The following is an 18,394-nucleotide window of genomic DNA, read 5'->3' as shown; positions in this document are numbered from 1 at the left end:
CCCATGAGGAACATTCCTCAAAGCGATACAATTGGTCTACCTTCTGCTTCCATTGTTCCAAGGAAGGGAGAGTAGTGGAGAGCCAGTGTTTCGGGACCAATAGACGTGCTGCTATAAGCAGTTGTCTAAACAGAAAGGGGGGAGGACGTGGGTCATTTGTATCATATATGTTAAGGAGGGCCTTGAGAGGGGGAAATTGGAACTGTAGTATGGCATATCTGGTTGCTTAGGTGGAATATTTCCTTCCATCCAATTTTTTATAATGGGACATTCCCACCAAATATGAAAAAAGGATCCTCTATTACTAAGGCATCTCCAACATCTATAAGGGTATTAAGCAGTGAGTGGTTTGGAACCATTTCCACGCCTTCAATGTGGCTTGGATAATGGGGTATGGTGAGGAGGGGATATTTATAAGGCTGGAATTTCCCAATAAAATGGAACGTAATGGTTTGCCTAAGAGCTCCTGCTCCATTGCTACCAACGGTTTAGAATTGGAGTTTCTAAGCCATTCCATTGCTCTGGATGAAAGCAATGCCTTACCGTACAATTCAGGTTCTGGTAACGCCATCCCTCCTAATTGGTTAGGTCGAGAGAGTGTGGCATACCACAGTCTCGGCCTCTTGCCATTCCATAAAAAGTTGCGGAATATTTTCCTAATTTCGGAACTTCAAAAAAAAGACTCTCTCCACATCACCATTGCTTGTCTCCCTTATCCTACATACACTCGTATCTTTCCCAACAAAATGGGATATTTTTAAAGGGTAACTGTCATGTTTTCATCAAAAAATCTATTTTAGCATATGTTACTGCTGCAGCAGCATTATGCATAAAGCAATCTTTAGTTTCTTCACATACCACTGTTTTCCGTGAGTTTTTCCCTTAGTTATGGCTGTTTAAACATTTACAATATGAGGACCTTCTCTAGATGGCTCCTCTGCCAGTTCTGAGGCCAAAACTGCTTTCCCTCACTTCCAATACACACTTGCTGTAGCCAGCAGCTCCCTGCCAGCCAATCAGATTGGATTACTGAGAGACACGCCTCCTCACTCTGAAGCCTAATGCAGGCATGCAGTGTGAAGGACCGCCCCTCTGTCTTCTGTTTATACTAAAAGGAAGACAGACAATCCCTAGCAACGGTCTTTTAAGGGAGCAGTGGAAGGGGACAGAGGACATTAATGAAAGCTGTTATTATAAGGTAATTACAGATCTTTTGACAATCATTGACAGACTAACTCGGGTATACATGCCTAGCTCTAATAAACTAGCAAATAAAATAAAAATATGACATTTACCCTTTAAACACTTTCTAAACTCTATTTGTGAGAGGTACATACATTATGGGAATGAAAGGGTGAGGAACAAGAAAAAAAAACAATGTGTATAATGTAAAGCAAGCAATAAATGACAAAAAGAAAGCTTTTAAGTCATTAAAACAGGAAGGTAGTGAGGAAGCATTGAGACTATAAGGGAAAAAAATGTGAGTATGTAAAAGACAAACAAAAGCAGCCAAACTGGAGACAGAGAGATTTATTGCCATAGAGAGTAAAACTAACCCTAAAATGTTCTTCAATTATATAAATGGTAAAATGTTTAAACCTGAAAGTGTTGGCACTTTACAGAGTAATGAGGGAGGAGAAATGAAGCTATTAAATATTTTTTACTCACTGAGAAAAATGAACTGCGAGATGAAATGCATAATGTAAAAGTAAACTCCCCTTTAAAAGTGTCCCTTTTGACCCAGGAAGAAGTACAGCGTCGTCTTAAAAAGATTACAATAGACAAATCCCCAGGACCAGATGGCATTCAACCCTGTATCCTAAGATAATTAAGTAATGTCATAGCCAGACCCTTATCTCTGATATTTAAGGACTCTGTGATGACAGGGAGTGTTCCACACAATTGGTGCTTAGCAAATGTGGTCCCAGTTTTCTAAAATGGGTGAAAAACAGATCCCGGAAACTATAGGTCAGTAAGTCTAAAATCTATTGTGTGTAAACTGTTTGAAGGTTTTCTAAGAGATGCTGTCTTGGAGTACCTCAATGAAAATAAGGAAATAACGTCAGTGGCGATCATCTCAAATGGTGACTTCAGATATAGTTCAAACAATAGTCTTTTTATTTTGTCCAAAACGGATTCAACAAATACTTGCTTACTTCAGCATGTAAACACACAAAAAAACACAGTCCATGTGAAGTGGTCTGACTCACAGTCCTGTGTAGTTCCTGGTTTCCACAACCAGCTTGTGGGAGAAAAGACTTGGCAATAGCAGGCTTCTCCCCTGAAATACTCTGCACCACTGTACTCCCAGTCTATCTCACTTCCAGACTAGGAACCACACCTCCAGCTTTCCTGGGGTTCCTAGTTCAAACTAATTTAATCAGTTTCTATGAGGAGCTAAGTTTTAGACTTGACCATGGTGAATCAATGGATGTTGTATTTGTGGACTTCTCCAAAGCATCTGACACAGTACCACATAAAAGATTGGTATATAAAATGAGAACACTTGGACTGGGAGAAAATGTCTGTATGTGGGTAAGTAACTGGCTCAGTGATAGAAAACAGAGGGTGTTTATTAACGGTACACACTCAGATTGGGTCAGTATTGGGCCCTATTCTCTTTAATATATTTATTAATGATCTTGTAAAAGTCTTGCACGGTACAAAATATAGATTTTTGCAGATGACCCTAAACTGTGTGAAGTGATTAACACTGAAGATGACAGTATACTGCTACAGATGGATCTGGATAGACTGGAGGCTTGGGCAGAGAAGTGACAGATGAGGTTTACCACTGAGAAATTTAAGGTTTTGCACATGGGAAGGAATAATGCAAGTCACCAGTAAAACACTGGGTAACACTGACATGGACTTAACTGAACAGCAAACTACAGGTGAAATTCGAAAAATAAGAATATTGTGAAAAGTTCATTTATTTCAGTAATGCAACTTAAAAGGTGAAACTAATATATGAGATAGACTCATTACATGCAAATCGAGATATTTCAAGCCTTTATTTGTTATAATTTGGATATTTGGATGATTATGGCTTACAGTTTATGAAAACCCCAAAGTCACAATCTCGGGTAGCCTTTGCTTAGGGGCTATGGATTAATTAGCTGACTAGAGTGTGACACTTTGATCCTAGAATATTGAACCTTTTCACAATATTCTAATTTTAAGTTGCATTAATGCAACTTCTTTTAAGTTGCTTTACTGAAATAAATGAACTTTTGCACGATAAACAAATTTTTAGAGTTTCACCTGTAAACTGTAGAAACAAGTGCCAGGCAGCTGCTGCCAAGGCCAATAAGATAATGGGTTGCATCAAAAGGGGCATAGATGCCGTGATGAGAACATAGTCCTACCACTTTACAAATCACTAGTCAGACCACACATGGAGTACTGTGTACAGTTCTGGGCTCCTGTGAACAAGGCAGACATAGCAGAGCTGGAGAGAGTTCAGAGGAGGGCAACTAAAGTAATAACTGGAATGGGTGGACTACAGTACCCAGAAAGATTATCAAAATTAGGGTTATTTAGGTTAGAAAAGAAGAGTACTGAGGGGTGATCTAAAATATATCAGAGATCTCAAGAGAACAAGTTGTACTTTGAAACCGAACAAAGTTATTACAGACTTCGCGAGGTAATAACTTCAGGTCATTGTAGCCAATACATTCTAATATTGTAGGGAGCACCCGCTTCGTACAGTATTGCAACAAAGTTTTATGCGAACCGACTTCAGATAAAGCATCCGAAGTCGATTCGCTCATCCCTATTGCACACTATAGGAAAAAATGCCGGCCTCTAGTGGCCAAGACCATGGGAGCCCACATAAATGCACCTCGTATCTGTGCTGCAGCAGTGGTCGTAAGCCTTAGAAATGAGCTGTGTATTGTACAATAGAAATTAGAAAGTGCCTTGTGTTAACTTTCTATACTTATTAAATGCCATTTGCTGAAGTGAGACCCCTTTAACCCCTTAGTGACCAGCCTGTTTTTGGCCTTACTGAACAAGCGGTTTTCTTCCTTTTTTCTTCCAAGAGCTATAATTTTTTATTTTTCCCTTTTATTTAGCTATATGTGGGCTTGTTTTTTGCAGGAAAAGTTGTAGTTTTTAATAGCGCCATTGTGGGATACACATAGCTTTCTGTGTAAATTATTATTTTTATTCACATTTTATACTTATTTTTTTTCATAAGTACATAGAGATTACATGAACCATCAAAGCAAAACAGTAAACAATGTTGTAGGATAGAAACAACCGATTAATAATAATATAAATCAAATAGAGTAGCATCCAGTCAATTGGGGGGAAAGGAGATGGGAAGGGGGTGGGAAAGAGGGAAGCATGGTTACTAATCAATAACGCCCTGTCACAAACTAGAAAAGGGTAAGACTAAACCTGACCCAGCTTACTCATACAAGAGAGGAACTGTTGGTAAACTAATCACTCTCGCGCCTAAAGTCGTCTAGGTACAATATAGCGACCATCTGTTGCACTCCAATCAGAAAAGGTATCTGATTTCTCAGCAGCCAGCCATCTTTCCCAAATCTTCTCAAACTTATCAAGTCTGTGTACCGTAAGCCATCTTTTTCGTTCAAAATCAAATACTTTAAACAATTCAGTGAACCAGTCGTTCAAAGTCGGAGGGTCCTTCTGAAGCCATCTCCTTGGAATAAGTATCTTGGCAATATTTAGGAAGTAATTGCAGAGATCGGATTTTACAACTTGTTGTTGTGTGTTATACAAGTTAAACAAAACCAAGTTAACTGACAAGGTAATATCCGTGCCAAAAATCTTGTTGATCACACTGCATACATCCTTCCAGAAGATGGTCAGAGAAGGGCAGGAGAACCATATATGATCATAATTTCCAATGCCCTGTCCGCATCTCCAGCACATATCAGAAACTTCTGAGTTATATCTACTTAGTAACAGTGGGGTTCTATACCATCTAGTGGTGATCTTATACTGGAGTTCCTGATAATTGTATGCTGGAGAATTGGAGAGTGCACTGCCGAGTATCGCAAATTTCTGAGATTCAGATAGTGGGTGCTGAAGTTCTTTGGACCAGCTTCCCAGAAAACCTGGTTCGCTTGAGGGGGTGTTAATCAGTCCATAACATTTCGAGAAGATATGAGGGATTGAGGTTTTGGTGGAGATAACTTTGAGCCACCAAGCGTTTTCACAGGGGGGTGAAATGGGGACCTCAAAAGCTTTAAGGAAATTGAATAACTTCTTAAACTGATCCTCAGGGATGTTCTGGCAAGCAATAAGTGAACACAGTTTTGATTTATCTAGTGGTCTCCCCTTAAACCATAATACCTTTATAGGAATCATCTTCCCCTTGGCGTCACACTTCAAATTGTCGTGCCAGAACATCCACGAGGTAGGGATGATGCAGGTAATTGGTGATTCCCTAGATAAATCTTGAACAAAATGTAAGGTAGCGTTTAAGGAGTGCCACTTCCTGATTGTTTCCCTAGTTATTGCATTTTTAATTCCTTTTCGTCTTTTTGGGAAGGTAGAGGTCTTCCATAGTAAAGACGTCAAGTCCAATCCTGCGAAATCCTGCTCTATCGAGACCCATTTCTTTCTTACCGGATGTGTAAACCATTCAAGTGACCTGGAAAGCCAAGCAGCTTTATAATACTTCTCTAAATCTGGTAGATTCACCCCTCCGTCTTTCCTGGCTCTAGATAGAAGCTCATAGGAAAGCCTACAGGTTTTGCCCTTCCAAATGAACCTTGCAATCAATCTCCTGAGTTTATTAAAAAAAAATTTGGGTATATTGATGGGTAGCGTTTGTAATAGGTAAAGAATCTTGGGGACTATAGACATTTTTATCACATTTATTCTACCAAACCATGACAACCAAAGATCTTCCCATTCCTTAAGTTGTATTTCAGTCTGTTTAAGAATTTTGGGGAAATTCAATTTGTAAAGTTCTTTTATGTTATGGCTAAGATTAGTTCCCAAGTACTTGAAAGCGCCAACAGCTGGTTTCAAGGCACTCAGTGAGACAATTTTCTCCCAGGCACTGGGTCCAACGTTGACATTATAGATTTCTGATTTAGTTAAATTGATTTTGAAGTCTGATACCTCATGGAAAAGTGAAAACTCCTCTAACAGGTTCGGTAAAGAAGATCTCGGATTGGTTATTACAAATAGAGTATCGTCGGCAAATGCCGCTATTTTATGCTCTCCGGAGCCTGTGTTTAAGCCATTAATGGAATTATTTGATCTGATTTTGGATAAGAAAGGTTCTAGGGACAGTATGAATAAAAGTGGCGATAGAGGGCACCCCTGCCTCGTTCCGTTACTGATAGGGAAAGGGTTGGATAAAACTCAATTTACTTTAATTCTTGCTTTGGGAATTGTATAGAGGGCCATGACTTTATTTATAAAAATTTCTGGGAATCCAAATTTAAATAGTGTATTGCGGAGATAGCTCCAATTCGGCCTGTCAAACGCCTTCTCGGCGTCAGAGGCGATCAGGATTGTTGGGATGTGTTTGACTTTGGCGAATTGCATTAAATGAACCACTTTCATTGTATTGTCTTTGGCCTCACGGCCAGGAACAAATCCCACCTGATCATCTCCGACAAGTGCGCCAACTAAGGGACTAATCCTACCCGCCAGTAATGTAGCATATAACTTTAGATCGACATTTAAAAGCGAGATCGGTCGGTAATTAGAACATTCAGTTGGGTCTTTCCCTTCTTTATGAATTAATGTAATATGGGCGGTAAGGGATTCCTCCCTCCATGACTCTTCCTTTCCTATCAAGTTGAAATATTCCACTAGACGGGGGGCCAATATGTCCTTGAACTTTTTATAGTAACAGGCTGTGAGACCGTCTGGGCCTGGGCTTTTTCCCAATTTTAAGTTTTTTATTGCCTTAAGGACCTCGGCTAGGTGAATGGAGCATCTAAGGAGGTTTTTTGTTCCAGTGTCAGAGTGGGGGTTGTAATGTTTTCTAAATAATCTTTAATCTTACAGTGTCTGTTATCTATGTCTTCTTTTGTCTCTGTGGCATTTAAATTATACAACTTCTCATAGAACGCCCTAAACGCCGAAGCTATTTAGTTGGAGTCTCACAAAGTTAGGTTAAGGCTATTTTGGATTTTGTTAATATTATTCCTGGCTCTCTTTTTTAACCAACCTAGCCAGCTCCTTACCACACTTGTTAGCGTACAAGTAATGCCTGTATTTAGCCATATGGACGTATCTCTGAAAAGAGTGATCCAGAATATTTTTCACACTTGTTCTAAGATCTGCTAATTTAACTTCAGTTCTTTTATCTGGAGAGGTTTTATGGACTTTCTCAAGGGACCTAATCTGTTCAAGTAGTGTAACCAATAGTTTTTCTCTATCTCTCTTTTCTTTAGCGCCCAGTTTCATCAAAAGGCCTCTCACTACCGCCTTATGTGTTTCCCATACTACAGAGTTATTGATATCTTCCATCTTATTTTCTTTGAAGAAGTGTTCTAACTCTGAGGAAACATATTTTTTATTTTTATCGCTATTTAACAAGCTTTCATTTAGAATCCAATTGTTCACTCTAGAACTGGGATGTTCAGTTTTAAACAGCATAAAGATAGGTGCATGATCGGACAACAACCTAATGTCGTATTCTGACTTATGAACTAGACCGATGTCTTTTTGGCTTACGAGAAAGAAATCTATTCTTGAGTGCGAATGGAATGTGTTCGAGTAAAACGAGTAGTCTCTCGTGTTGGGATGTAGAACTCTCCAGATATCCACAAGCAGGTGCTCCTCCAGTATGTCTCCAAACCTTTTTAACTTTTGTTTTGTATAATTGGACTTGCCTGATGAAGAGTCCATGCTGGGGTCAGGTGCGATATTAAAATCCCCACCAATCAGAACATGACCCTCACTAAAAGAGCTGAGAATCTTGAAAACAGACCTCAGAAAGATCACCTGCTTTTGGTTTGGAGCGTATATATTTGCAAAAGTGAAGAGTGTTTCGCCAACATAACCCTTTACAAATATATACCTCCCATCTGGATCTACCACCATATCTGTTTTTTTTAAATCTATGTTTTTACCAAAGACAATCGATACACCTTTTTGTTTCTTCAACGGCGTGCACGCATTAAACCAAATCTTATAGTAACTATTTTTCATTATCGGAGTGGAAGTTTTGCGGAAGTGAGTTTCCTGGAGAAACAATACATCAACATGTTTCTTCTTAAAGGAATGCAAAACTTGCCCTCTCTTAGATGGGATATTCAGCCCATTGGCATTGAAAGAGACACAATATAGTTCAGGCATGTTAGTAGTACAGATTAGCTTGTTATGAAAGAGCATTAAACCACCAAGGGTGAAGGGGTAAGGAAGGTTTATATGAGGGCAAAGCAGGAACAGGAAAAAAAAAATACAAGAAAATAATAGTAATATTAAAAAAATAAAAATAGAGTAAAAAAAAATAAAAAAGGAATACAAAATTACTAAGGCTGTGTCTGAGGAAGGAAATTCGCAGGTTATGCAAAAAAGGGGTAAATTAAAAGGAGTGTAGAATTGGGGAGGTTATGTAACCTAGGTAACAAGCAAATATGGAGAGGTACTCCTCCAACCAGTAGAGGAATAGTACCCGGAAGGTATTGACAGTGTCAGTCCTCTTAGAACTAGAGAGACTGAGTTCCTACCACACTGGCGGTGTGGTACCGTCAAGGGTGGGGGGGGGGGGGGGGGGGGGAGAGAGAACAATTTGATATTTTAAATGAACACCGCAGGTTCTATCACATTACTTTCATGAGGCAGATGCCGTAAAAGAAGTTTCAATACTCATAACTAAAGGGGGGTGAAAACTGCCCATAATCCTATAATGATTCAGTTAACCAAGTAACAGTGAAGCTATACGCCTTCTCATTACCAGTTTAAGGCAAATGATAAGACCTGTAGCATAGATGAACTTTTATAAGTAAAATCTTTCAACAAATTACATCAAATAGCAACCTAAATTCCTATTAAAGCTTGCTCTCACAAAAATAAACAACCGTCATTATTTTGTGACAGTATGGGAACAGCCGAGATATATCCGTAAATAACAGATTTGGATATACAAATCACACAAATGAATGCAAACTAGAAACAAGGATATATCACCCATAATGTCAACCGGGTGTAAACTGCCGGGCAGATGGGGTGGCATCTCTTGTCTGCTTCCTTGGCTACAAATAGCTTTCTGATTAACTTTTATTTACTCTTTCTGGTAGGGAGATGGGAAAAACAGCAATTCTTCTACTGTGTTTTTTACGTTATAAATTTTACTATATTAATTTTCCGCTATAAATAACATAAAATCTTTAGTCTTTGGGTCAGTACGATTACAGTAATACCAAATACATATAGTTTTTTTTTTTTACAGCTTTTTTTTAAAAGGAAAAAATGTTTTTGCATTGCCGCTACCCAAGACCCATAACTTTTTTACTTTTCTTTCTATGGTGTTGTGTGAGGGCTTGATATTAGCGGGACAACTTTTATTCTTCAATGGCATATTTTGGAGTAAATTATGCGTTTTGATCGCTTGTTTGGGTGGCAACTAAGAATAAATTAGTAATTCAAAATTATTTATTTTTTACGGCATTCACCATGGGGGATAATTTATGTGATATTTATGAAGTCCGTGTCGTTACGGACGTGGCAAAACCAAACATATAATGGCAAATATTTTTTGATATTTTTTATATTGAAAAGCATATCTGCAATGAAAAAAAACCCCATATTTTTTAATGGAATTTTTTAAGAGAAAATAATATCAAAAAAATAATTTAACTCGCCTTAATCCACTTGTTCGCGCAGCTCGGCTTCTCTTTTGTCTTCATCTGTGAGGAAAAGGACCTGTGGTGACGTCACTGCGCTCATCACATGATCCATCACCATGGTAATGGACCATGTGATGAGCTCAATGATATCACCACAGGTCCTTTGACAGGTCCTGAAGAAAGAACAGGAGACTGGCAGCTACGCGATCAAATGTAGGAGGTGAGTTAATTATTATTATTTATTTTTTTTGCCCTCATTGGCACTGCGCCACCAATGTTTATTATACTGGGGTGTGGGGCGGCACACTGCGCCACCAATGTTTTATAATACTTGTCGCCACTTGTAATTTCTAATTCGCATTGGCGACCATTTTGGTTGCCATCTGGAGCCCTGCAGTCCTGACCGTGTATTTTAAAGCAGCTCTGAGCGCTGACGGTGGTGGAATGGGAGGCAATAGGAAATTACAAAACTCTGATCTGGACTCCATATCTGCAGTACTTTTCATGTGTTACAGCAGATAATGGTCCAAAGTCAGATTCCCTTTAAGCTGTTTAGACAATAGTGGGTTAACTTAAATTTTATATTTCTCTGCAGAAATTGATCTTAAGTTAAGATCATGTAGTTGAGCTTCCACTTTTAAGATTTTCTCAGCCAAGATTGGGAAAATCTGATTTTATTAGAGCTATGTAAATCAACAAGTTTAGATTGCTCTAGTTTACAATGTAGAGTTTCTCGACTTTTTGTCATCTGCTGCTAGGTTAAGAAAATAGCCTTGTATGGTAGCGTTAAAGGCTCACCACGAGTTGTATCAGAAGTACTGGAACTGTGGTTGAACTGAAAATATTCCTGCAAAAGTCTGTGTTGGTGAAATGTGTTTAGGGTTTCGCGAAACGGAACCTCTGTCGGCATGATCAACCCTGTTAAACCAAGCATTGCCTGATAGGGTTGGTCATGCCCAGTAAAACAATATATTAATTTCCTCTCTAGGTTAAGTACAGACATATACAAATTTTTTTATTTATGTAAATTAAGTATTTGGAGCACCAGGGGCTGGCCATAGCGGTAGGAACACCACAAGTGCAATGCCTCCTGTGTTCCCAATACTACCCCCTACCATTTGAGTAACAGGGCTGGAAATCCATTTGCGTGTTCTTAGTGGAGGACCGTGTTATCTGTTGTCTATTTATCTCATATCTATTTATCGATCTAATATCTATTTATCTCATGTATTTCGACTCCTATTAAATGATTCATTTCTAAAAATAAACATTGTATTTTGTATAGGGAAAAGAAACATGTATTGACTATTCAAAGGGCAATGTCGGGTTGCTACCTGTAAACTTAATAACTGGTTATTAGGATACAGATTATTTGTGCACATGTCCAAATTTCTGCATGACTGACTTACTGAGCCATAGACCTAATGTGTACATGTGAGCCGGATCACATGCGTAACTTACTGTTACAATGCTGGATTTAGAATATGACAATGCTTGGAGGCAATTGTGAGTGGTGGAAGCATCTCAGGCCAGAATTGTTAAAATTGCAAACTCTGTTTAAGTGTCAGAAACTGACAGTAATGGGTCCCTATGAGTGTCCCACGTATTCACACAAATAAAATATGCACATGCTTATGCTTTTTACACACTTATACACACCTGACACATGCATATATATATATAATATGCATATACACATAACATTTGCATGTATACATTACACATGCCATTTAACAGGCAAAGTACAGTACATGGGCAGACACTCAGAACAGCACACCTTCACTAGTAAACTAAAAATTTAAGCTCAGGCAAGGAGTGATAGGCATTCCAGCATTTATAGCTGGAGCAAGCAGAAGAGGCCAATGGTGGTGAGGGTAAAAATAGGAGTAGTAGTTGTTCAATTAATAATGTTCCTAACAGAATTAGCAGAGCAGCGATGGACATGGGCTGTCATGTAACATTTTGTTAATAGCACAACTTGCAAATGATTTTTTTTTTTTTTATTATCCCCCATTTTAATTATATAAGATGTATGGGTTATGGTCACTGGAGGCAGGGCTAAAATCGGCTATTGGTGGCATTTATTATTTTTTTATGCTTTTTCATTATTTTTTTATTTTATTTTACACTTTTTGCACCATAAGGTCATACAAGATGCTTGGGAGACATTTAACTTTACTTTTTTTATTTATTTATTTATGTTTTCTCCTGTAACTGGGGTGACAGCCCCCAGAGAGGTCCTCACTGCAGAGCCGTTCTGGGTCTGCTAATACCAAACAACTCTCTGACTCCCAGCCTCTAGCAGTCACATGACCACTGGGACTGGAACAGGAAGTGACATTACTGCGTCTTGATCTCTGTATACAGCACTCGATGAGCATTGTGTATAGATTAATGGGGAAGCAAGGGATAGTAAAAAAATGTAAAAAGTAAAGGTTTAGGATGTGCAGAGTTCATGCTCTATTGATAACTTACATGCACAATACTTCACATATTTGCAATATCTTTGCGAGTCAAATGTTTACCAACATATGGATCACTGAGTCCACAAATGTCCTAATTAGGTACAGGGGTGGTTAGATGTTAAACTGTTCATCTTAAAAAGACAACTACTCAAATGGTGATGCCCCTCAGATCCGTGTGGGGTAAAGATAACAGGCTGTGTTCTTTCTTCCTGTTGTCACTCATAACATCCTGTCTCCCCCCAGACCAATTGTGCTTCCCAAATTTTGTACTTGCATACTCAGTATAATTCTGGTTTTGGTACCAAGAGCTAAGCTATAACTTTTATATTTTAGCCAAGGGAAAAGTTTATACTTTTGAACATACAGTATGGGGGTCATTACCGGCATTTTTGATGCTGGTCTTAATAACTCTTATAGCTGGCGGTGTATCCACCGGAGTTACGAAGAGACCCCGGCCTCTACATAACTTCGGCATATCCAGCACCAGTTCTAAACACCATTGTACACCATTTTCTACGAATAAAATAGGCATAGAAAATGACGAATGAGACTGGTCTGCCCACCCGTCCCCTTCCCCGCCCACTTTTTTAGACCTGCCGTGAGTGGGGAAAAGTCATATATAGACATACTTCTAGATAGTAAATGACCCCCTATATCCTTGGTTGTGATAGTTTTTAAATCGGGTTAAGTGGTGCAAATGCCTTCTTACGTGCCTTTCAGATTTTATTCTGTAAATGCATTTTCGAAGTCTTAACAGCTGAATTTGTTTTCTTTCATTAGAAATATCTATATGCATTTGTTAGTGTTAGATGAGCACAATTATGTTTTGTCATGCAGCTAATATTTTTTTTTCCTCTAATTACATTTTACAGATAGTGAACCTTATAGAAGAAACTGGGCACTTCCACATCACAAACACAACATTTGACTTTGATCTTTGTTCCCTTGACAAAACCACAGTCCGGAAATTACAGAGTTACCTAGAAACGTCTGGAGTGTCCTGAGGGTATGATTAAGACCTTCCTACACAGACAGTTAAAAGACTGGAGTCAATGCAACAATTGAACTGATTTTAATTGTTCAAGATAAATAAACAAGATCTGGAACCGCTAAAGAACAACGCAGAAAAGAATATTCCCTTGGATGTTTCTTGTTGTTTCTTATGCTCAGAATGGGATACTATGAACCACAATTAAAGAAGGATTCTCCTTCACATTAAATATACATTTTTGGAGATTAAACCTGGAAAGCCTTGAAAAAAGACATGCACAACATTACTTCTTTCATGAACTGAGGTGTTCAGCATGTGTTGCCATGTGACGCATTTGAGCACACACACTGCCTTACTACGTGACTGATCTATTTATTACCGTCTATCTAGGTTCCAAACATCAGTGTGGGAATGACACTACCAGATGCTAGTAGGTCCATTACGTACATCCTAAAATACATGCTCCATTTTTTGAGCAAGACTGCTATCAGACACTCAATGACTTATCACCAGAACATTTCTCTGCTCACACAGCAAATACTAGGTTTCTATTTCTACAGGTTTAAGAAAGGCTCACCACAAGTAGACCCAGAGGTGTGGACCAAGCTCAGTTTCACCATCATCCTTGCTTGATTCCATGACATTGTTGTTAGGAACTTCTATAAATGCCCCAAATGCATTATGTGACTTGTAGCCTTACTGGGTGAATAGTTGGTTGTCCTGATAAAAATAGGCCTTGGGCTGATCTGAGTCTTGCAATGTTTGTCTGTTCAACTCAATGTGCTTGTCTTTCTCAATGTTTTTTCTCTCTCTGATACTAAAACTGTTCTTTAGTTGAATATATATATATAATTATATATATATAATTATAATTCTGCACTATGAACCTCTTTTCAAAAAGATTCCTTGTTGACAATGGCCTTGTTGTGCCATACACTTATCTAATGATGTGGAAATTTCTTCATTTGGAACTATTTATTACAAATCTTTACTGTCTTTGGCTGACAGTTACATTAACTATTGCTACCATGGACAAAATGGCATTTGGTATTTAGGTTTTTATGTTCACCCATTTGTTTATGGTCACTAATGTCAACTTTTTTCTATTTGGAAATTAAATTTTCTTTTCATAAAAATATAAAGTAATTTGTATTGGGATCAATTTTTTGGGGTGATGTTGGGATAACCCTTATTTTGTTTACACATATATATAATGCCTTTTTTTTAAAGGAAATATATCATTATATATATTATTTTTATTTTTTTATTTTAGTTCCTAAATGAATTGCCTCATTTGTCCCCAAATTACTCGCTTCTTTAATATTTTGTTTTATTTAATGGAATTCTGCTTCTTTCGAATAAAAAAAAAAAATGAATTGAACTGTTGGGATGTGCAGGAACTAAACAGATGGTGCATTTATGAAACCTGTTGCACAGGTTGTGATGAAATTTTTCAAAAATCCCCCCCCACACACACACACACACACACACACACAATCCAAATCTCTGCTTAACAATACAGACAATTTTGCAGAATGTTGACACTGAGATTTTTTTTTATCATTATTGTGCTTGTACTTGAGGAGAAGAGTTACCATCATAACCCACTCTAGCTTTGCTACTGTGCTGTGAATGGCATTTTAGCATATTGTAATTTGGATTAATAGTTTCTCAACTTGGAACTAAAATCTCAATCTTCCCATCCCAGCTGGTACATGATGGAAGAGGGCTGTAGGGCATGGTTTACAGCTACCAGCTTACTGTGCATTCACAGTTTCACTATTTGTACTATTTTATAGTGCCATATCAGTCAGGGTTTGCTAGAGCATGGACTGTCCTTAACTTACTCTTTTCTGAATAAACCACTGTATTAGAAGTTACAGGAACATTCCCAAACTTGCTGTTACACTGAAGATGTGTAAGTCTTACTGCCAAAGAATTGCATCTAGTTATTCCATGATTATTCATGCAGTTGCAATCCTAAAGGACAGAAGCGCCACTCGATGCATTATGTGGGCTGTGTGTATATATACTTACGTACACTTCCACATGTATACCTATAGCTGCTGTTTGTAACACTGTCTCCATCTGTGTCCATTAACAGCCTGAGAACATTCACATACTTTCTAATATATGATCAATGTATTTTGTAATTGTACAACACTGAATGACATAATATCTGCACTGGCGGTATCCTGGCCTGACTAGATGTGTATACTAAGGAGATGCAGTATACTTACACAGTAGTCAGTAGACACCCGGCCTACAATTATATTTCTACTGTTTTTGTGCTGCAGTCTTCTCATTCCTTTTAGATCCGAATACTTTAGGTATGTGCCCAGTTTTTCATGTGGTCAGTGTATAACTGGTATGGATATGTCTTACATTGTATTCCAGTAAGATTATTATTTGTGTTTCTTTCAGCCCAAAGAGTTATTTTATTTTTTCCTTTTATTTTTTTCTTGTATGATTTTAACATGGGAGAATTTCAGTTACTCCCCAATGAGCAAGTGTACTTTCCAGTAATGTTATGACTCTATAGGATGATTGGCATGAAGCATACTTGAAACAGTTTGTTGTATAGTCCACTTTTCAATGTGCAATTTATATCAAGGAACGCTTAAAACTTCAAAATGACGCGTGTGTTGTGTTTGTTTTACTGTTACTTTTTTGACCTTTATGATAAAGTGTACAGAATGATTGATTGAAACAAGCTATCATTTTACCTAATTTCACCATCTCCATATTATATTGTCGATATTAAACCGTTGCATATATGTAATTTGGTCCATAAATAACTTTTGTAATCTTTTGATTAGTGAAATCTTTTATGGGATCGTTCCCTAATCTTATTTCATATAAAAGCAACAACGCAATGATCATGTTTTCTGTTCTGTCTCAAACTGAAAGAAGCCATGAGCACCACTGCTATTTACAGCATCTCCGTGAATATGGGATCTATTAGTCATACATCAGTTTCCAAATTTCAAAGGGCAGAATGAAACAATTAAAGTGGTTGTCCAAAGTAATCATCTTGAGAAATTTGGAGAAAAAGAAAAATGAAAGGGTCTAATTTTTTTCAAGCATAGTTTCTTATTACCAAATTAGAGCATATGTTTTGCTTTCACAATTTTAAAGGTGAAGGTACACATTGCATTACATCAGAAGTTCCAAAAATTACCCCAAAGGGCTTTCTGTTGTACAAAGAATACTAATAGGAAAGCAAAGGATATGGCTGTGTACATTAATATTATAAAGGTCATCAACCAGTGCATCGCTGAATTATATGTGGAGATACGGTAAGTGATGGATTCCTGTGAAGGTCTTTCTTTGCATTCTTTTCCGTAGGAAGCTTGTAGACCATCAAACCCCTCTTAATAGAAGAACTAGGTAAAATGATCAGCAGAAATGCATTTTATATGCTGGGTACAGATCTAGCAGGCATTAAACAAGATGGTGTGCTATTCCATTCACATAGCATGGTTTATATAGTGCAGCTGTGATATAATTCTTATTAGAACGACCACAGTATGTAAATAGTACAGATGATGCCTGCTACATCTCTATATTGAACCAGATATCTTATAGTCATAAATGTGCTGTATGGAACTACATAGCAAGATGGGCCACCTTTTTCCAGACACCACACCACGCTTGTCCTTAGGCAGTTTCTGGTATCACAGCTTAGGGTTCATTCACACGTCCGTAATTTGGGTCTGCATTCGTTCCGCAATTTGCGGACCCCTTCACTTTCAATGGGGCTGGAACAGATGCGAATCCGCATTTTCGGGATCTGCAATTCCGTTCCTGAAACAAATAGAACATGTCCTATTCTTGTCTGCAATTGCGGACCAGAAAAGGCATTTTCTATTATAGTGTCTGTGATGTGCGGTCCGCAAATTGTGGATGGCACATTGCAGGTGTCCGTGTTTTGCGGATCCGCAAAACACTTACGGACGTGTGAATGGACCCTAAATGTGTATACAGGCAATACTGCCCTATTGGGCTTGAGAAAGAATGGAATCTGGTTTCCATAAATGAATTAATGATCTGCATAAAGTCTAAATGGATGGATACAGAATGCTGTACTGCGGAGCCGCAGGCTCACCTAGATTTTCTCTATATAGCTCTGATATACAGATGTAGCTGTTCTAAACTTAAGTGATATCACGTCTCACCGTGAAGTCACTGCCCAAAAGCCATTGAAAAAGTCAATTGAAAGTTTCTTGTCCGTTGTTTAGTTAAACATGTTAAATACGTATCAAGATAAGGATCGTTGCATTTTTATGGTCTCTGACAGAACATACAGTCAAACAATATCCAACAGACTGTGAAGGTTCTCATTTATCCAGGCCATGGTATATCTGTAAAGAATAAATCAATGCAACTGGACTTACTGTAGATTTCTTGAAAACGTTTCACTCGTTCTTCCAACGAGCTTTCTCAATTCTGAGTGACTGTACAAACATTTTGGGAATAAATATGTAACTGAATCCACATCTGGTAATTATACCCAGCATGCGGTCAGAGGTGTTGATTCCATTATCCTAATTGCAGTCAGTAGGTGATAAAGACTTCCCAGAAAAAGGTGTCAAGACAGCATTGTATGTGGCAGACAATAAAAATGGAGAAGCCAAGCTTGAATAGAGGTGGTGGTGGTGGTGGGGGGGGGGGGGTTAGACATCTATTGTCTGCCACATACAATGCTGTCTTGACACCTTTTTCTGGGAGGTCATTATCACCTACTGGCTCCAATTAGGATAATGGAATTAATACCTTTGACCCAATGCTGGGTATACTTACCAGATGTGGATTCAGTTACATATTTATTCCCAGAATTTTTGTACAGTCACTCAGAATTGAGAAAGCTCGTTGGAAGAACGAGTGAAACGTTTTCAAGAAAATCTACAGTACGTCCAGTTGCCTTGATTTATTCTTTACAGATAAATATCCAACAGAAAAACTCTTTATGCCTCCAAAGGAAATAGGCTCAAGAAACCTTTGTGTGTCATGTAACTGCTGCAGCTGAATGTATGAGGTCTTAAAATCAGAACTGCAATCGAGGAACATTATTTTGACCACTTCAGCTGCGCGTAGCTCATGAAGGAAGTCACGCGTTGTGAGCTGGCTTGGTGGGTACATAA

At 38.2% G+C, this 18,394-nt stretch overlaps 1 protein-coding gene across 5 annotated transcripts in view; it reads left to right on the top strand.

Annotated features, from left to right (window-relative positions):
• The window catches only part of MLLT3 (MLLT3 super elongation complex subunit), a 238,592-nt gene extending 222,549 nt beyond the window's left edge, over nucleotides 1-16,043 (top strand). For all 5 annotated transcript variants that reach the window (XM_044300983.1, XM_044300982.1, XM_044300981.1 and 2 more), the window contains one exon: nucleotides 13,132-16,043. In XM_044300983.1, the coding sequence (XP_044156918.1) occupies nucleotides 13,132-13,263 (132 nt within the window). In that variant the 3' untranslated portion in view covers nucleotides 13,264-16,043. The remainder of the gene's footprint in view (nucleotides 1-13,131) is intronic.
• Nucleotides 16,044-18,394: the final 2,351 nt, after the last annotated feature.

The sequence above is a fragment of the Bufo gargarizans genome, chromosome 7, assembly GCF_014858855.1.
Source record: "Bufo gargarizans isolate SCDJY-AF-19 chromosome 7, ASM1485885v1, whole genome shotgun sequence".
In the NCBI taxonomy this organism is placed as follows: domain Eukaryota; kingdom Metazoa; phylum Chordata; class Amphibia; order Anura; family Bufonidae; genus Bufo; species Bufo gargarizans.
The sequence above is the reverse complement of the archived record's forward strand: the minus strand, read 5'-3'. Positions and strand labels throughout refer to the sequence as shown.